This window comes from Gymnogyps californianus, chromosome 24, assembly GCF_018139145.2.
Source record: "Gymnogyps californianus isolate 813 chromosome 24, ASM1813914v2, whole genome shotgun sequence".
In the NCBI taxonomy this organism is placed as follows: Eukaryota; Metazoa; Chordata; class Aves; order Accipitriformes; family Cathartidae; genus Gymnogyps; species Gymnogyps californianus.
Genome location: NC_059494.1, coordinates 1,280,724 through 1,301,000, shown reverse-complemented (window position 1 = coordinate 1,301,000; position 20,277 = coordinate 1,280,724). Strand labels below are relative to the sequence as shown.

Below are 20,277 nucleotides of genomic sequence, written 5' to 3'. Positions count from 1 at the left end.
ACTCACCAGGAACGCGCAGTTGTCACAGCGACCTGACTTGAGCAGAAGCTTGGCCCTGCTGAAGACCTGCCAGATTTCTGATCTTTATTTCCCAATCTTCCACGATTACAGCCCGCGCTGACGAGCCACCCCAAGCGCTACATCCCCGTGTACAAGCTGTAGCGAGCGTACGCAGCGTGCCGGCACGCCACGTGCAGCAGCGAGCCAGCTCCATCGCATTTTGATTTTTCTCAGAATGAACCCCTCCTGAATTTGCTGTTTCAAATGTTTTTATTGAAAGCCAAGTCCTCGACTCTACGTTGTTAAGAAAAGTTAACAAAAAGAGAATCACACGCCAAGTATTCTGAGGGAAAAACAAATGCAAAAGAAACCAAACCAACCAACCTCACTTTGTTTTCTCTAAGATGCTTGGAAGGAAAGAGATCTAGAGCAGAAAACCCACAGTAAGACCACTCTTTCCAAAAATTCAGTGATTAAAACTAAGGAACATATGAGTTTTATTTTATTTACAGGCTGAATGAAGAAAATCTGTATTTGTAGAGGAGTTTCTTATGACAACAAAATCCAAATGGCCTTTGATAAGCTGTGTTTGAAGGCTTGGTTCTTCATCACCCAACTCCACGGCAAGTGTTAGCAAGTCTCTTGTTCTGCTAGGAAGCTGGGGGTGAACTTACTTAGTGTTCGAGAAACCAAGAGGCTGCCGCCTCTGAAGTTGAATGAACTTGCCCTGCGCCCCTCCACCCTTGCAGCCACGCTCCACACCGATCCACGCCTTTGTCTTTCACAGGGCAGAGGTAAAACAACTAGGCACTGGTTTTGCAATGTCAGTTGAAGGTCAGACTGTACTTCAGGCTTCACGACAGCATCAGAACCCAGTTCTTCAGGGAACAATAGCCTGACTGAACAATAGCCCGACCGAAGAATAGCCCCAAAAGCTGGGTCGGAGACAGTCTCTTGTTGTATTTGCAATTAAAAAAACCAAACAAACCCCCCCCCCGAGCAGCACAAGCTGCGTATCTGAACAACAGAGGAACTGCCGTTAGGCAAAAAAATGCATTCCTTGTAACATGGCACTGAGCTAAACACGAATGGAGTCCCTGAACTATTCTTATTGGTATCTTTGGTGCTACCCTTCCACTGTCAGCAGGGCGCCGGGTAAAGATCTCCGTTCTCACCTGCTCTGCTCTCCTCTCTGAATACCACCCAGGCCTTGTTACGACACGGTTGTCATGACACTCGAGTGTGCAGTGAGTGGGCTTGCAGGCCTTTCTTCTGGGTGAGAGATGGAATTGTGACTTCAATAAATTTTACAATATTAGCAAATAAGAGAATGATAATGCAGTTTCATAACATTTCACAGTAAAATTACAATTGTTTTGAAAATACATTGTCCCAAAAACATTCTCAGTAGTAAGGTCGTCGTGGATTGTTCTGTGGGGAATAACAAGAGAAAATTAATCAAAATTGCTGTCTTCACAGAACAATGAGCGTCTGAGCTTAATTATCTGAAAAAGCCACTGAAATGTGACATTTCTGACAGTGAAACCTGGGGTTTGCCCATCAAAAGTTACAAATGTAGCTTTCTAGGTGTGCTGGCATGCTGAATGTAAGAGGCAAATGCGAAACTTACAAGCCTTTTGCAACCAGGAAAACAATTATTCAAAATAAACCATGGATTCATGGACAACCTATCCGCTTCCTTTGTGTGCAGCGTTTATACTTGATATGCACCGGATAAAACTAAAACCAGGGGCTTTTGTATTTAAAAAAATCATGGCAAGGGAAATGGCGCATCCATGGATGTTTTGGTAGCAATAATTTGATTCAGCATGAGAACAGAATCAAAGAGAAACTTTCACAGCACTTGCTCTCTTGGCTAAGCACTAGAAACACTCCCACCCTTACAAGATACGCACAGAAGCCTCAATGGATTTGTCACTGTGTCTGCTCTGGTTTCGGGACCACCTTACCAATGGATTTGGCCGGAAGCGGTAGGCGAGCATCATTCGTTTACGGAATGCCTCGTACTCGTCATCCTCCTTGGTTAGCTCGGCGGGACGATCAATGCCAAAACCAGCTCCATCCACGGCAGTAGTTCCCCTGTTTGGAAAGAGGGAACAAAGCCTCTGAGGTAAGCAGATGTGACAGATCACCTTCCTCTTCACCAGAAATACCTGCTGCCTCTTGTCGTCAGAGCTCAGAGAAGAAGCATCAGGGAGCACTGGGCATCCTCACGCAGAGCGCGCTGCATCAAGACAGACAGCTAATACTGAGCAGCTTATTGCATTTGCCACGTTTCTACATTGCCCTTCCAAATCAATGCTGCTTGCTATTGTTAGATGGAAGCAGTAGTGTCAACATATATTTGCTTAACCTTTTACAGCTGGAACAGAAATACCTTCTATGCTTTGGACACCTCCCTACTGAACGGTGCTCTGACTGGCAGACTAACCTTTGGCAACCAAATGCGTTGATTTGTACCTCACTGACTGGAGGTACGCAGAACTGTTAAACAACGTGCCTGCCTCCCGTTCCTTCACTCCAGAACAGTCCAAAAGCGGAAGCAATTCCTTTCCATCTGCAGGAGCACCTTCTTACCCATTCTAAGAACATCAGAGATGGTAGAGCCCAAGCAAATCACAACCCTTGTTCAACCCTGTGATGGACAGAAACTGCCTTCCTTCTGTTGTTTGTAAGCCTTGCTCTTTTTTGATTACAGCGATCTTTTATCGCAGGACTTCTCTGAACCAATAAGCACGTGGCCAGAGAGATCTTCCTGCGAAAGAGAAGCACAAGTGCTTTGTAGACATACTTTCTATTGTACCGTAAACAAACAACAGTTATTTCTAACAGGATCTAATGCTAAAAAACAATTCAGAGCATCTCCTATCCCCAATATTTGGTTTTGAAGTTCAGCATATGTTACCAACAGATGATCCACCTAAAAAGAGATGCTCATCTATTTTTGGATAGAACTCTCATAAAGTTTTATTATATACAGAGTGTGACCAAATCAGAAAACTTCTGTGCAAAAGAGTGATGTCGAGACAGCTGCATGGTCACACACAAACTCTCTGATCTGGACTGAAATATCTTTCAAACACAGGTCTAGCAGTAGCAAATATTGGTAATTGCCTTTCACCCACAGTACACCAGAGACTAGCTAGCAGGCACCGATGGCGCTTCAGATGCAAAGGCATGTTCTTTAATACTTAAATAAATTTATGACTTGAAAGACATGACTTAATCCTCACATGCCCTGGGAGAAGTGAGGTGCAGACAAGTATTATCTTCATTTTATAGATGGGGAAACTGGGGAGAAGGCACCTCTCAGAAGAACGCACTATGCAAATTGAGATTAGAAACAAAATACTCTTGACTCAGATCATACCTCCTGCCTGAGATAAAGTAACAAACCCAGGCCTTGGGGGGAGGGAACCCCAAAGAAATCAGAAGTGATTTTTCTCCTTTGCTGCGAGGACTCCATATTCTGTTCAAGTGATGAATTACAGTCACATTCATTGCAGCTGCTTCCAGTAGGCTAGGGTAGGAGCATCAATTATCAGCCCAAGAGGAAAGGACTAAATCAATAGTAGAAGAACTCTGCTTACTTGCTGACTGGGTTTTTAATCCCCTGTCCATCCGAGCCAAGTCCCTCGCCTTCCTTCCAGCCCATCTTCATTAGCATTTGATAACCTATGTTTTCCACAGTCAGTTTGAACTCTTTGTATTCAGAATAATCTGGCTCACGTCCTTCCTGCAGAGACACAAAAGGTAGTGTTGGTTATTTTTCATATGCACCTACCTTTGTGGGTCAGAGGAGGGGAAAACCAGCTTCAGCTACTCAAAGTTAGGATGGTTCTGGCAAACAATAACTAGCACGATTTCTTGGGATTCCAGTTCTGCACCACCACAGAGAACAAAATACGTAAATGGTAAAGCACTGCACAGCCCTATAACATAATCTGCAAGAAGCAGGGAATGCTACTGTGAGATTAAGCTGAGAAATATTTAGCTCCTGAATTTAAAAGTTGCTCACTGGATCAAGCTTCAGATACAGTTCTTATTTAAGCCAGGATATCCACAGAACGTCAGACCCCATGCTGGTTACACAAAAACATGAGGGATGTGCCAGCATCAAGAAGTTCTATGGTTTAGGAAGAATTGGAAGGTATTGAAGTGCTTTGCATAAGCTTTTTGTAGGCTTTATATTTTCACTTTACTGCAATCATCCGGATAAAAATTCAAATTTTCCTCACTTGGCATCAGCAACCACTTATGCAAAACAGGAACAGCACACAAATGGTGGGTAGTCTGAGAGGCTTGTCTATAATTTCAGCTAACCCCCAAACACCGTCCCAATAGTCTGTTCTCTAATTTGCTACAGCCGTTTCTCTGCAAGGAGCAAAAAACGAACCCCTTGTTTCCTCCAGAAGGAACAGAGCTCCCACTGTAAGGGCAGAAGTACCTCAAGGCCGCAAGGTAGCTAACTGCTGTGAAAAAGGGCTAAGCATGCTCGAGATCTTTCCCTCACTGCTACGGAACAAGTCTGAAGCATTGCCACCGCCCTGTGAAGTCTCTGCTATTTCACCTTCAATGCCTTGAACGTCTCCATGAATTTCTCCAGCTCGTCAGGTGGAAGAAAGTCTCCGATGAAATGTTTCCCTCTGCCCATCTGGGTCAGCTGCTCAGCCCACTCTGCCCAAGACACAGACGAGAGAAAACAGCAATAATGCAGCGTTCTTTGACTTAGAATTTCAGAGGGTTTGTGAAGCATAAAGCCTCACAGCAACACACAGTTATTATTTCCACTCAACAGGCAGGGAAGCCACAGCACAGAGCAGTGAAAAGTGACCCTGCAACTCCCCTGCCAACGACGAGATCTCGGACATCTCCCTCCGGAGGCCTTTGTTACAGCCGCAGAGCAAGCAAGACGTTTGCACGGCAGCTCCCTACACACCTCGCGTCTTGTCCATCTCCATGCGTCGAAGCTGGTGCTCCCACGTTCCCAGCTCACTGTCCACCTCTTCATCGCTGTCATAGCCGTGTTGGTGCTGCTGAATTGCCTTTTCCCACATCATCTGCATCTCCTGCATGGCTCGCTTGTGCTTCATGATCATATCATACATCTGCTGCATCTAGGGGAAGAGATGCAACAGCGTGCTCAATAAGACAACCTGTTCACAGGCAGCAGAGTCTGCCACAGAGGCACGCAGAGCTCTGCGGCAGAGCCCGCGCTCGCCCCAGCTGCCGTACGGAATACAGGTTACGACAACTACAAATCCCAACAGGCAGTGCTGTTGCTTGATCTGATCCGCTCGCTTCTCAGATCAAACAGGAGCATTACGTGCTGGTTCCTCCAACAGAGGCACCTTGATATTACCACCGAGGACTGCTGCCATCTGATCATTCCCACACAGTTTAAACATCACCCTCACGCTCTGGCAAAAGCCAATTCTGCTCTCGTTCCCCCAAAGGTTGCAAGCACCCACTCACCTTCTCCCCACTGCTGAAGCAATACATAACCAGCTGCAGATGTGACACAACAGACCTTATAGATTTGGGGTTTTAGTTTGGTAGGACAGCAATTGGCTGGCTTAATTCATATTCCCCAAAGTCCTCTAATATTTCTGCTGACTGCAGCATCACATGATTCTTAGGCATTCAGCACAAATCCTAGAGATTTATTTGTGGGCCACTGGGAAAGTTTCTTTGCTATCTCCACCTCCATTTTCCCACCTAATCCAGCCATGCTGCAACTCGGTATGAATTTGGAAATCATTTCAGGGCATTACCTCCTGCTGCTCCTTCAGCTGTTTCTTCTGGGCTTCGGAGAGCTCCGTCACACCCACCAAACCAACCGGTTTCCCTTTTTCATAACCAAGACCCTTGAGGTCCTGAACTGTAATAAGCACATGTTAAAAGACTTTCAAAAATCTGAGACAGCTGTTGAGACCAGCGAAACCATATCTCAAGATCCCCACATGAAGTTTTACACTCATTTCATGGTTCCAGCATTGAGACACTTAACTGAAGAACAACCGCCCGGTAGGACTTCGGAACCACAGGAGCAGGAAAGCCACTGGGTCGCACCTCCTTCGCCAGCCAGCTCAGAGCATTCCCTCACCCTGGTCCAAGGCTCTGCCCGTACTGTGTTAGCAGACTTGCAAACTACGTCTCACAGCCTCGGAGGTCACACTGCATGGCAATCTGCTACGCTATGCTTTAAAAATCATTCCTCCTTAAGATTAATGCTCCTCATAAGGCTTCCTCATGAACCCCAGCCACTGCAAAGAGCGATACTTAATTATTCAGAATTGAGTCACGAGCAGATCTGAGCCTGTCAGCATATTGTCCAATCTGGGCACGTAAGTGTCTGCTGATTACTATGTAAACAGCAACTTCATTCAAAATGAAACGCAAATGACCACATTAGAATAAAGACATGAGCATTATGCTGCTTTTGGAAGTTGCCATTCCCCAAGGAGATTTTAGTTTCTAATCTACAGGCTCAAGAGCAGCATTGCCAGGGATGTTGCCCCTGCTTTCAAAGAGGGGGCATTTTAAGCCTCTGCTTGACAATCCCGTTGATGTATCCTCCTTTTTCTGCAGCATCCCCTTTTGGAAGCTCCTCCTTTGGAATGATTTTTGCTATTTTATCAGATAAGCCCTGAAATTAGATATTCACATTATCTGGGCAGGGCACCTACTGATTTAAAATGACCATACGGCACTCTTGAGTTCAAAGGGCAAGTTAAAGGAAAGAGAGAGGGGAAAAAAAGGAAGCCTATTTGTAATTGCTGCACCATGAAAGAAAGTAATAGAAACACTGCTGGGGCTGCAAAAAAGAGATTTACAACGGGGATTGCCTTGTAAACTTGGTTCATATACATCTAGCAGGGCTGGCAGCTCCCCTCTAAAGCACCTCAGAGCTGACATCCCAACAGTTAAATATTTAAGAGATTAAAAGAAGACACACAACCGCACTTGAAAGCGCGCTGCATTTTTCAATACAAGGAAAAGGATTTCTTCCTAATGACTGCAAAAACCTCCATTTGAATATAAGTCCAGACTACAGTTAAATGATGCTTCATTAATTATTCATTATCTATTAATTATGAAGCCCGATAATAATAAGATCATTGTTCATGACACCAAATGTCTACACAGCATGCTAATTAGGCCCCAGGGGTCATCATCTCCCTTCCTCTTATTCGCACGCAGTGCAATTGATCTGAGCACTCTTATCTCCTCTCCTTTCCCGCATGCTTTTGGCTGAGCACTCCACAATCGGAAAGTGGCTTCCTTAACTCCAGCCTCCCAAGGAGAACATAAAACAGCGCATCCACCCTCCCTTGCACAGCTACAGCCTCTGCACATTCACACCAGCGCCGGGAGTCAACTCTGCAGGAGGAGTTATGTAAAACACTGCAAGAGGTTTTCCAAGAGGAGGGAAGCAAGAAGCCGTGTTACGCTAGGCTTGGCGCTAGGATACACACTTTCAGCTCCCAAGAAATAAGAACAAATAGAAAAATAAACCTATCTATTATTGATAAACAGCCCAATTTCTGTCTCGGAGAGCACCGAGATTTGGAAACAGTTTTAACGAACACGCTACGCCTATTCCACGTAAAGAAGAATCTGGCCCCAAATGTTATGTAAGACTGGGGCACTTCAGCATCAGCCCTAGTCAAAGATTCACCTCCTGTCTCAGGGCATGGGAAAGCTTTCTCTGAATGCACCGAGGAAGACTCTCTGCCCTTCACAGAGGTCAGCAGCTCTTTGGCTTAGTTCTGAATTGCATAAACACTCAGGCTAAGAGCCAGGCATGGCTCTAGAGGCCCCGCGAGCTGGTAGCTTGCCAGCATATATAACCACCTTAAAGGAGAAAGGTGAGACCAGCATCTTCTTTTACTTCCCAGAAAGCGTATGTCACTGCTCCTTCTTGTGCTAAAACTACATCTGGTTTGTCTGGTACCTTGCAGACTTTATGCTGAGAGATGCTGAAAGTCACTGCAGAAATTTAGCTCTGGGAGATATTTTTGTAGGCTTGGCCCAAAGTATCACAATACAGGCAAAGTTGACAGAAAAAGCAAAGCTCCACCAAGTCCACATCCGAAGATAGAAAAGTCTGTTCATAAATAAGATCAGTCAATGCATTTGCATAAAAACAGATATGATTTATGAGTTCCTTACACTGGTCTAGCACCAGGCAAACACTATGCAAAAGATAATGAGTTGCTTCTCAGTCTCATGTTCAGCAGGCCTGGGAAAAATACATTTTTTTCCTTGAGTGACATCAGCTTTGCCTACAGGGTTAATGGTGCAGTCTATCTGCAGCATTGGCAGAAGACTACCTGAAGGTTTATCCCTTTCCCACATGCCCGAAGAGGAGCTTGTTACAAGAGAAGTGAATGTCCTTTAAGGACAGCAGGAGAAATCCCAATACAGAAGTGCCTGCTTTTTTGCTTCATAGTCTGAAGAGCTTACTCAATTAAAACTACTCAGACCCAAACCAATCCAATATTAGGTTTCAGAAAATTCTAATGACAGCCTGTAATTTCCCATTAGTCCACAGAGTTCACTAATCACAATATCTCTGCTCTGTTCAGCTTTTCAGATGTGTGAGTCCCTGCAGTACGTATGCAGTTAAGTGTTTCGGTATCAACACATTTAAGAGGAGCCTTGTTTCTGTCCAAAAGGGCTACACTTTCTCCTCTCCATGATACTGATTTATTACTAAGAGTAGACAGGAAAAGAATCAGAACAGTCCTCCACTAATTCCAAACCAATTGCTAAGGATAAAGGACTAAGACGTAGATATTTAGGTACCAAAGCACACTGTGCAACTCTAACCTTCCACAGGACCAGGGGTGTAATTTGCAATTCTCTTCACCTGTCAGGCTGAAGATGTTAATTCTAAAAAGGGATTAGTCCATCTGAACCCATAAAAAAAAAAATCCTTCCCCCTGCAGAGCATTAACAGCGCATTAACGGTTGATTTGTTATGCCTGGCAAATTGTTTGCTGTCCTTTTCTTCTACTTGACACAAAGCCCTGCAGAAAGCGAGCATGAACACAACTAGCATGTCCCTGTCTAATTAAGGGGAGGCTAAAAGAGCCAGGGGAGATTTCAGCAGGAAGCATGCTGGAACGAGCACATGGATACCCTTGCAGCCCCCCCACCGCAGCAGGAGGTATTAAGACGGAATCTGATGCTTGTTTTGATAGCGCCTGCCCAGCTTCATCATCGAAGCTTCATTACTGTCTGCAAGAAAAAAAAATTACTCCAGAGGTACAAAATCAGGAAAGACTTTTGCATCTGATTTCTGCCTTACTATGAGCAGCAATTCAAGGTCAAATGAATAAGCCATCCTGTACATACGAGATGTATAGCCAAGACTTCTGTAGAGGGCTGTGATCAGAAGGCAGAATTACATGGGAACTTCTCTTCATCTACATTTGAAGTGCTGGATTAGGAGATAGAGTCCTTCCTTCCTTCCTGACCTCTGCAGAACCAACAGACACCACAGCATATACAGCCAACCCTACATCTTACCCAAGCCTAACAATCAAAGCTATTAATGGGTCGGGCAATTATCTCCTCTAAAACCCAGCCAAAGCAGAAGACCCACGGACTTGCTGGAGCAATGAATTGTACAGGATGACCACGCGCTGAGAATTATCTGTCGTCTCACCCTGCAGCTCAGAAAATTACAGCTTGTTTTCTATTACTTGTCCCACTTCATCTGTTCTGCTATTGCTTTTTGAAAAAGGTCCTTATTGAGACAGGTACTTACTACTTTTCCTGTGACTCTAGCCTCATACTATTAATTCGCTCAGTTTGCCAACACCGACTGCCTTATCTTACGTCTTCTCTTTCTCCTTTTCACATCCTTTCCCCACACCACGCTAATTGGGCAAAGGATTCAGAGATGCCATCTTAAATGCCTGCATTCACCTGTTGTCCTTGAGCGACTCAATTTTTGTATGCATCTCTAACTGCCTGCCTAATTACCTATCTGCACATGCACAGATGGGCCACCAGAGGTCAAGCTCTGAGAGCTCCCTAGAAGGGCCTCAACTGGAAGAATTATCTTCCAACGCTCGAAGAGAGCTGCACCCCCTGGGTGCACTTGGCAGGTGAAGTAACGGGAGCATAAGCCTCAATGTTGGATGTGGACTGTGAACCCTGTCTGTAATCAAATGAACTGAAATGGGTATAAATTGGAACTGGAAGTTATACTTGCGTCCGCCAGCACTCGGGGAACAGCTATTCCCATTTAGCCTTCTGATCAGTTAGAGTGAGATGGAAGTGCTGCCCAGGGGTTTTATCCTACCATGGGGAATAAGCACAGTTCAGCCTTTGATATTTGTTTTCTGACAGACTCTCTTCGTGAAGTGAAATAGCCCTAAATAGCGTAGAGGCTGAGGCTGTAATGAGCTATAGCACAGCAGGGTTTTAGAGATAGCTGGAGAACGGTAAGATCCAATCCCTGGTGTCTGCGAGATAAAGTGGTTTATCTGGGTTTCCACACAGGGGAGAGTTAGCTGCTAGACCCAGCTGAAAGATAGGGGGCTGGCAACCGAGGAGATTACAACAAGAGATAAGACTCGCCACGTTTTCTGTTTACAAAGCCAGCTGTGCTAAGGCAGAATACACTCCCCAGGAAAAACAGTTATTCAACACAATATACAGACCCACTGACCTGAAAGAGGAGAAGGAGAATCCAGCTGTTGGACGAGCTGCGGGAGGGGCAATTCAACCTTGTCCTCCTCTGGCCCCACCTGCTCTTCCGCTTCTTTTTAGTAGTGCCTGTAGCAGTAGCTGTAGTTGTTGTTGCAGCAGCAGTTGTAGCTGTCTGATCAGGTGGAGTTGTAGAGGATGATGGTGAAGGTGAGGGCAAGGGTGAGGGCACAGGCAAGGGCAAGGGTGAGGGCACAGGCAAGGGTGAGGGCGAGGGCAAGGGCAAAGGCGAGGGAACGGGCAAGGGCAAAGGCAAAGGCGAGGGAACGGGCAAGGGCAAAGGCAAAGACGATAAGCACAAAGGTGATGGTGATGCCTCGGGACTGGTCTTCCTTTTCAGACTGGACTCTACAGGCAAGGGGGCACACACAGTGCTGGTTTTGGCCTTACGGAACTCCTCCAGTTTCTGCCGGTAATACTTGTAGCCTTTGCTGTTTGGCTCATATAAAAACCTACAAAGAAAAAAAAAAAGAAAGTTTAGATATAACAGTCATATGCAGGGGTTGGATATAGCACAGGATGTAACAGTCATATGCAGGGGTTGGATATAGCACAGTTTGGTCAGGGCTTTTCTTTCCTGCAATGCTCTTGCACAACTAGCCTTCCCACACACTTCCTTGCTCTCCAGCACCATCCTGTGTGTATGTGCATGCAATGCAGGGCTCCACGCGCTCTTGCAAGGTAGGCTGCAAGCCTTTGGGATCAGGAAGCGTATTTCCCATTCATGAGCAAACCACAGCTATTTTTGGTGCCAAATAAACACACAGTACTAAAAAGGATCATGTTACATTTGTGGAAACACAAGGTCCTCCCCCAGAATTCACCTGCCTTCCAGAACACATTTGGAAAAACTGCAAGGGCTCCACAACATGTCAGGTTTCAGTTCACAGAAGAAAACAAACGTTTAGGTCTTACCAATGGGAATGCCAAACCACTGCCTAAAGAAACTGCTCCCAGCCCTTGATTCAAGCTAGAAGCGTTGACATTACCAGTCTGCTTAATTACACCATGACTCCTCCTTCTGCTCCCTCATACACAAAAAACCATTGCTTTATTTGCTACCCCTTCCAGAAATAGGTGACTGTCGTGGTTTAACCCCAGCCAGCAACTAAGCACCACGCAGCCGCTTCCCCCTCCTTCCTCCCAATGGGATGGGGGGGGGGAAGGTAAAACTTGTAGGTTGAGATAAGAACAGCTTAATAACTAAAGTAAAATAAAATATACTACTAACTAAGAATAATAATAATATAATAATAATAATAGTTGCAATGAAAAGGAATATAACAAAAAAAGAGAGAAATAAAACCCAAGAGAACACAAGTGATGCACAATGCAATTGCTCACCACCTGAGCGATGCCCCAGCAGCAATCCGCCCCTCCCGGCCAGCTCCCCCCTGTTTATATACTGGGCATGATGTTCCATGGTATGGAATATCCCTTGGGCTAGTTCAGGTCAGCTGTCCTGGCCATGCTCCCTCCCAGCTCCTTGCACACCTGCTTGCTGGCAGAGCATGGGAAACTGGAAAGTCCTTCACTTAGGATAAGCGCTCCTTAGCAACAACTAAACATCAGCGTGTTATCAACAGTATTCTCACACTAAATCCAAAACACAGCACTGTACCAGCTACTAAGAAGAAAATTAACTCTATCCCAGCCAAAACCAGGACAGCATCTCTGACCTTTTGGGTAAAATAAAACTCCTTAGTCTCTGTGGGAAGAACATGAACAGTCCTCAATCTAGCAGCTATACAAAAAGAAAAAAATCAATATAGTCATGTTTGTTACAAACACGTTATCTTTTTGGGCTCACTCCAGTTCACACAAAAAAACCTGTCTATTCCTAACTCCTTCACAATCTTCCCTTTTTAGAGGACCAGTTTAACACTCGATGAAACCTCTCCTCAGGATAGTGCCGGCTCCCACAAGAAAACGTAAGAGACGACAGGCCTTTCCCATCTATCGCTGCACAACATGCACAGGCAAACACAAACAGCTCTCGAACGTATTTTAAAATTCACTAAATGTGGTCTTGCATCCCTCCATTTGAATAACAGCATTAAGGATTGCTTCAGGACCTAGCAGAGGGCAGGACGGGGCCCTCCCTATGGCAAATCTGATGAAATCCTAACGGAGGAGACAGCGTTTAACTTGACCGTGCTCAGGTGGGATCACAGCAGTCTTTTAAAGTAAATAATGAAACAGCTCAGATATTAGCACATCTGTCTAATGTAATTCACAACACAAGGGGAGTACCCCAGGGGGCCAGAAGGCAGCCAATAAAATGCCAAAATATCAGCAACAAAATAAGGCTTGCCGAGCCCCACTTCACTTCCAGGGAACACATCAAATTGTTTGTAAGAGCAGAAAAATGAAACATGGATGAGACCAAAGGGAGGCATTAAACAGCTGTCAGTGAGCACTGAAGAGAACAATTCACATCTGAAAGGCTGAAAAAGATATTCCAAAGGGGGACCTAATGGTGAAGGAGTGCTACCTGTACGTTAGTGAAGATGCTGTGTAAAGAGCAACCCAGGAAATTAATTGGACAGCAGCGGTATGAGTGGTGGATGGGGGCCCACACCAAAACACAGCTATAGGGAAAAGTATAAAGGTTAGAATTGTACTAGTACATTGCAACAGAAAGCAGGTGAGGAGGGGTGGAAGTCGTAAATTAATTTTGTGGAAAGCAAATCGATTTCTCTCTCGTGCCTCGCTTGAAACTGTAAAGCTTGAGAATGTAAAAGTATCAGTGCTATATAAGTGCACTGTCCTTGTAACTTCAAAGTTATCATACGCTTGTCTATTATTTCCCCTTAAAAAAAAGACAAGACCCATGCAACCCCCCCTCCCCCTTACACTCAGCAGCAGGTTTCTTTCTTTACCTGAAAGCATGGTTCTCTCGGTTGTTCTGCAAGGCAATAGCTTCCACCTCGGGACCCCCGTCTGCTATGAACCTGGCCAGTTTCTCAGCAGAGTTCTTTGTCTCTTCGTCGTCTGGGGGTGAAACTTTAAGCAGGCTGTCAGTACTGGGCCAACTCACACAAGCAACAGTCAAAGCCTATCTGTTCTAAGAACCCCAAGAGCAGAATAAGGGCAAAAGGTCGAGTTTAATTTTTAGAAATATTACACATAAACAGTCATAGAGTTTATATCACAAAAACATGATATCGCATAAGGTTGTACAACAACTTTGTAACCGGAGGAGTGCCCATTCACACATCAGCTTCCTCTGTGCCAGGAGCTAGATGAGAGCAGATTAACAGACAAACCAGCTTTTGTCTTCAAAGATGGACACTTGTTTCTCTCTACTGCAGAGGAAGTCTGTTTCTTCCCCGTGTCACGCACTTTTCCATAGGATTACACCTCAGCACTTGCAATTATCTCTAGTTAAAGACTTTGCCACTGACGTTCCCAAGAGCAACGGGACGGCCTTAGAATAAGTGGCAAACTAATACCGCACCGTACTCCCACTTGTACCTACTGCCACTACATATCTGCTGGCCATTTTAGGGGAGGGTTGTAGGACAGAGGAAATTCTCCACGGAACAGCCCCAATCCTCACCTGGAAGAGGTGGCTACTGCAGCCTTAGTCCAAAGGCACAGAGAAGGCTCTGATCATTAATATTTCAAGCATATTTGATGTTTATAAGGAGCCAGGCAAATATGTTATTTAGCCACGACAGCCTTATATGACATTTGCTACCTGCACAGTACCAGTGCCAGTACTCCAGTGTGCTGGCACAGGACCAGGAGGCAGAAGACATGATTATAAGCCATGGACAAGTCATAACCTTTCCTTGCTTCAATATTCCACACCTGTAAAGTATGGATAATACCGCTTAGCTTCCAAACTGTTGTATCAGTTAGTTGATATTGGTAACAAGCTCTTTCAGCCTACAGTCTATTAAACCATGATTTGTTTGAGCTGTTAACTCATCAGCACGACAGCTAAATTGCATTAAGACTCCTTTCCACAGAAAAGGAAGCTGACACAGAGAGGCTGAGTGATTCACCAGGGCCACATGGCAGGCCTGAAACAGAGGCTGGACTAGAAGCGATAAATGCCTGGCCCACAGACCACACTTCACCCACTAAATAATTTCTGTCTCAACACAGTTAACCAGATTCCACTGCTCATGCCACTTGTCTGTTGGCAGATCATCCACTTCTGCTGTTTTCCCACCTGAAAACACAGTCCCTTACTTGCAAGGATTTACGTCCCAAGCAGAAAATAAAAGCTTCAGATAAGGAAACGGCAGCAGAAATGGGGATTATGTTCAACAAACAAACCAACCATTTTCATTTGTAACAAATCAAACAAGAACATCTGAGAAAAAGCACTTTTCCTAAATGCATTTTCAGGGCTGAAACACTTTCCAGAACACACACAATGCAGAATCATTTTAGTTCACTTTCTTAAGTATTTTGGAGAAATACAAGGAAAATCTCTTTCAAGAGCCCTTTACACAGAGCATGGTATAGCATGCTGTGGGCTTGGGAAACAAGCATTTTGGCACAAGAATTTGACACTATCGTGGTGATGTTTGATCACCATCTCCTTCCACTTTGAAATTTTATTTACAGGCAGCAGATTGACAGCCAAATATCCACTCCAACTGTGCCAGAACAGACCTAACAAGCAGTTACAGAGAGCGAAGAAGTCAAATTTAACTTATGCAATTCATATTCTCCAGATCCCAGTCTTAATTACCTTTCTGAGAAGAGGATGCCTGAGAACTTTGATTCTCTTTTCTTATCTCTGCCACTTTCTTTCTGTAGTAAAGGAATTCTCTGCTGTTCTTATCATGCAAAAACCTAGAGTGGAGATGGAGGAAAAAAGGGCAAAAAATATGCATCAGCAACAACTACACAAACATTGATACTCTGGGCTATAAACAGCTCAAAACCAAAAAATACAAAATGGATAAATTACTCAGAATGCACTTAAACTGTGGATTACAAAGTCTTCAGCATGTATAAATACACATAGCTTTAATCTAAGGACTTGCAGCCAAATTTTTTATGTCACTTGAAGGGAAATAAATAACAGCCTCTTCTGATATAGGAGGGAATCCTCTGCCCACAGCCACACAGCGTGTCAATGGCAGAGGAGACAGAACCAGCCCCGAGATCGAGTCCAGTATCCCCATATGCTAGATGTTGTACGGGCAGCCAGACCTCCCAGGCTGTATTCCTAACTCTAGCTGATCTGCCTCCTCAGCACCATCACAGTATCACTTTCTGCCTCGGTCTCCCCAGCTGTAGAACAATTACTCGTAACACAGCTCAAATCCACCAAAGGATAATTAAACCAAACACATCCACGAGGACTATATACACAAGGCTGATGTTTTTCTCCTACAAAGAGACAGCGTTCTGCTTTGGAAGACAAGAGTTATCACCACACTTACGAAAAAGCTGGGTTATCCTTGTAGTCTTCCATAGCGACCTTCTCTAATTCTGGTCCCCCTTCAGCCACGAACCTAGCCAGCTTTTCCACCACTTGTCGGGTCTCCGCATCCTCTGGGGGTAAAACTTTAAGCAGGCTGTCAGTACTGGGGTTCAACTCACACACCAAACAGGCAACAGGTACATTACTTCTAAGAACCACGGCGGCAGACAAAAGTAGAACGGGAATGGGAAGAAAAAGGATGAAATGGGGGATCCAGTCTTACACAGGTGTACAAATTACAATCCCTAGGTTACTGTCAGCCTCTGCACTCCCCTAGTAGGAAGTTAGTATTTTGTCTAGATTTCTTCTACAAGGAAAAGCCTAAGATTTGGATCACCACAGTTTAGGGTGCAACTTCAGTTGCAACATAATTTGCTTCTGATAATTCTACTCCATACAAAACACAATGGGGAGGAACAGGAATTTGGTTTTAACAACCACATTACTCACTGAAGATTACAGATTCCAGTTCCCAAGACATCGCTCTGTACCCAGCTAGCAGCGGCAGATTGTGTAGCTGGAGCATGTAGCTCTTCCTACTGGCATATGCCCACGTCTCAACCCTTGCTTGGAGGGAATCTCACCAGAGATAAAAGAGGAGAGCTCTGTCTCCAAGAAACTGTATTTTGGCTTCTGTGCCAAGAAAGGAACCCACTAACACTGACAGCGATTACAGAGCTGATGCAGGACACATTCAATGGGAACCAAACACAGGCATTTGTCTAGACAACAATATTTTGGGTAGGGCACTGAACAAAGAGCACACAGGAGCAGAGTTGTCCACACTCATCTAGACTAGATTTGAACCCATGGTCTTTAAATCAAGGGTCCGTATTCCGTCTTTGCTCTCTGCAGCCAGTGGCTATTTCTCACACTCCTGCAGTGCATTTCACGCTTAAGTTCAGACTTGCTAAGATTATGCTTTTATAAATCCCACCAGAAATAGCTAGACATGGTTTTGTAAACATGTAATGAAATAAATTATGACACAAAGCTTAGTGTGACTTATTTAGCAACTCCAATCTAATTTTATACTTGATTAATATGCACGCATGAAATTCAGATTATTAAGCAAATCTGCCTTCTGGCTTCCTAGCCTAGGTTATCCAGATAAACTTGGTTATTTAAGTGCTGCAATATTCTTCACTGGTCTTCTATCCTACTTAAAGCAGTCAGGACCTAGAGGTGAGATCTTCTAACGAAACTTTGAAAAGAGGCAGGAACTTTGATTTTACCTGATCATAGTTCCATGCCTAACATGTAATCTTATTTATTAAGATATACAATTTTTCCCCCTACACAGCCACTCCCAAACTTCGGACTTTTCATTTTCTATAATTTAAAAAACTAAAATTCCATTTAAATACAAGCATTACATCTATATATTTTCCAGAGAACTCGGCACTAGGCATAATACATTTCAATTAGACAAAAGCAAAATTCTTATGATTAGCAAACAATCAAGCTCCATTAAGAGTAGAACATAGTTCTTCTCTACACGTTATTTTCACACAGACTTATAGACTGGTGAAGCGCTTGCCATTATAACTCAGAGAAAACAAATCTTCCTAGGCACAAAACAGACCTGGTCTAACTACGGCGAGTGACCCATCTCCCATACTGAGCTCAGGCTGGATCAGTAATATCTAATAGCATTCGGTCCTCAGCTTTTCTGCTGAAGCTGGCTTTGGAGGAGTCCACCAGCATTAACTGGTGTCATTTATATTTCATGATGCAGAAGTCTGCACACAGGAACTGTGCTAAGAATACCAATTCACAGCATAAGGGAAAAAAACCCAACCCTCCACTGGGGAAAAGCACTGAAGGAATCCTGTTCCCACACTCAACTCCTATCACTAGGGTAAACGGACCCGCACCCCAAAACAAACAATGTAGTACAAGGTGTCATTTACCTTTAATTTCCAACCACTGCTCATAATCTTCCTCCTCATCTTCATCCGGCGACTGAAACACACTGAGGCGGTTAACGACTGGGGTCTGTTTGGAATGGGAGTAGTTCTTCGCTTGCTGCAGCATGCTGCTCAGGACCTGACCGGGGCGCTTCCCAAACAGCATAGGTTTCTTCCCAACATTTGGTGCAGAAGTGTTTGCCGAGTTATTAGTAGAACTTGGGGGAGGTTCTTAGAAAAGAATGAGGGGAAAATAATTCCTGTGCATCCTCACTGTTTTAATCTCAGAAGGTTACAAATAACAACTCAGGCAGTAATACAGCTGCAATAGGCTGCTATTTTCAGAGTAAGTTAAAGACACTGACTTGTAAGAGCTTCATAATAAAAAGAAAGCTGTGAAGATTTTATACAAAGTGAGATTCAAGCTAGAAGAGAAATGCTTGTCTTTACAGCACCTACAGAGCGAAAGAGGACAAACCTCCTTATTGCATCTTGAAGAAAGACTTTAACCCAAATTTAAAGGGGTCGTCGTTGCTTTAGAACTTACTCATACTGGTAACAGCTCATAGCAGGGTTTCTAAAGTGAACATACATGGAGGCAGCTCACACAAAGCTGGTATCACCAGGAGAAGGAAGGCCTCCTGTTGCTCAGAAGTCGACCTACCAGAACTTGACTTTTCCTTCTGCAGCTTGAGAAACTGCTGGAGGAAACTGCCATCATTAACAAACTTGTTGGAAACACAGGCTTCATTGTCAGTACCGTCATCTCTGAATAGAAAAAGAAAAGTAGGTGATGGTACTCATCATCCTCCCCAGCCCCCTCACACACATTTATTTTGAACAGAAAACAAGACAAGTGCCAGTGACTACTAATCTCTCCCATCTAACGTTGAAAACACACCTAGCTTTTCAAAAGCACAAGAACTATTCAACTTACTGCTTACAGCATGTACCCACGCTCTCCACCTGGCTTGTTTACTACTCCGCTGAAACAGGATTTCTACTTGCTCTGTTACGCGACCCTGCTTCCAAGAACCCCAGGCAAGCATTTAACTGGAGAACTGCGCTAACTCTTAGGAGTCACGATTATAAGAAAGATAACAAAGAGGAAGCAGAAGGAAAGTGTAATAACACCCTGTTAAAAATACGATTGCTGTTAGCACATATCTGTTCTCGCTAGTGTCTGAAAAATCTGGCTACATCAGTTAAGAGTGCAAGTATCCTATTCTAACCTTTACTCAATTATCAATTGCAGCTTTCCTAGTCTTTGCCTCCAAATGCAAGAGCTTTGTAAAGCTTGCCTCTTCAGTTTCATTTGACAAACGTGCCCATTTTCTGGCAGGGACACTCCCATCTAAAAGCACCGTAATTCACACGTACTCTCCAAACAGAGGTAGCTGTTGTATGCTCAGGTAATTCTGTCTCGCTTGCTGCTCCAGTCTGGCCTCAATTTCTCTCTTTTTCTGCGCTATCAACTCCTCTTGGTGAAGGATATTCACGTTCGTCTTGGCCGATTTAGACTGCGCGACCCCAAACCACCGGCTCGCTTTCCCTACGGGAAAAGGCGGGGGGGGGGGATGAAAATCAACGCTGCGGCGTTCGGGCCCTCCCCGAGCCACCGCGCCGACCGGGGGGATGATGCCACAGCCCTGTCCCGGGCGCCACGGCCCTGCCCCAGGCACACACACCCCCCCCCCCGACTCCCACCGGCGCCTCCGCGGGTGGGTCGCTGCCCACGCAGCGGCGGGGAGGCCGCCGAGCCCAGTGCGCCGCCACCCCCGCCCTACAGCCGGCTGCCAGGCCGCAGGGCCGGGGGCGGGCCGGGGAGAGGTGTCGGGGTGCCGGCGGGCCGGGGGCGGCGGGGCAGGGGCCGGGGGCTCGGCGGGACCGGCGGTACCTGGCGTATCCCTGGGGTTGTCCATTTTGGAGCTCCCGTCCCACGATGCACCGCGGCTGGCGGGGTGGGTGGCGCCAGGCAGCTCTGCCGCAAAGGCCTCTGGGAGATGTAGTCCTGCGGGGGCCTCAGCCTCCCTCCCCGCGCCTCCCGCGGCAGCGAGGGCCGGTCAGGGGGTTGAACCGGCTCGCTGCGGGGCCGGGGGGGGGGGGTGCCGCCGCCACGCTCCTTCCCCAGCCCCCCCGACACAGCCCGGCTGTAGCGGCCGGTCGGAC

General features: G+C 45.4%; 1 protein-coding gene across 1 annotated transcript; it reads right to left on the bottom strand.

The window, feature by feature from the left end:
* Window positions 1–993: 993 nt before the first annotated feature.
* SUGP1 (SURP and G-patch domain containing 1) lies at window positions 994–20,030 on the bottom strand. Its single transcript, XM_050910783.1, is given in 16 exon segments — window positions 994–1,431; window positions 1,971–2,100; window positions 3,612–3,757; window positions 4,592–4,698; window positions 4,961–5,138; window positions 5,796–5,902; window positions 10,709–10,783; window positions 10,786–10,861; window positions 11,015–11,198; window positions 13,629–13,752; window positions 15,458–15,561; window positions 16,158–16,281; window positions 18,112–18,339; window positions 18,773–18,876; window positions 19,489–19,660; window positions 20,006–20,030. Coding segments are annotated over 16 exon segments (1,911 nt in total). The 3' UTR covers window positions 994–1,404.
* Between the last annotated feature and the right edge of the window lie 247 nt (window positions 20,031–20,277).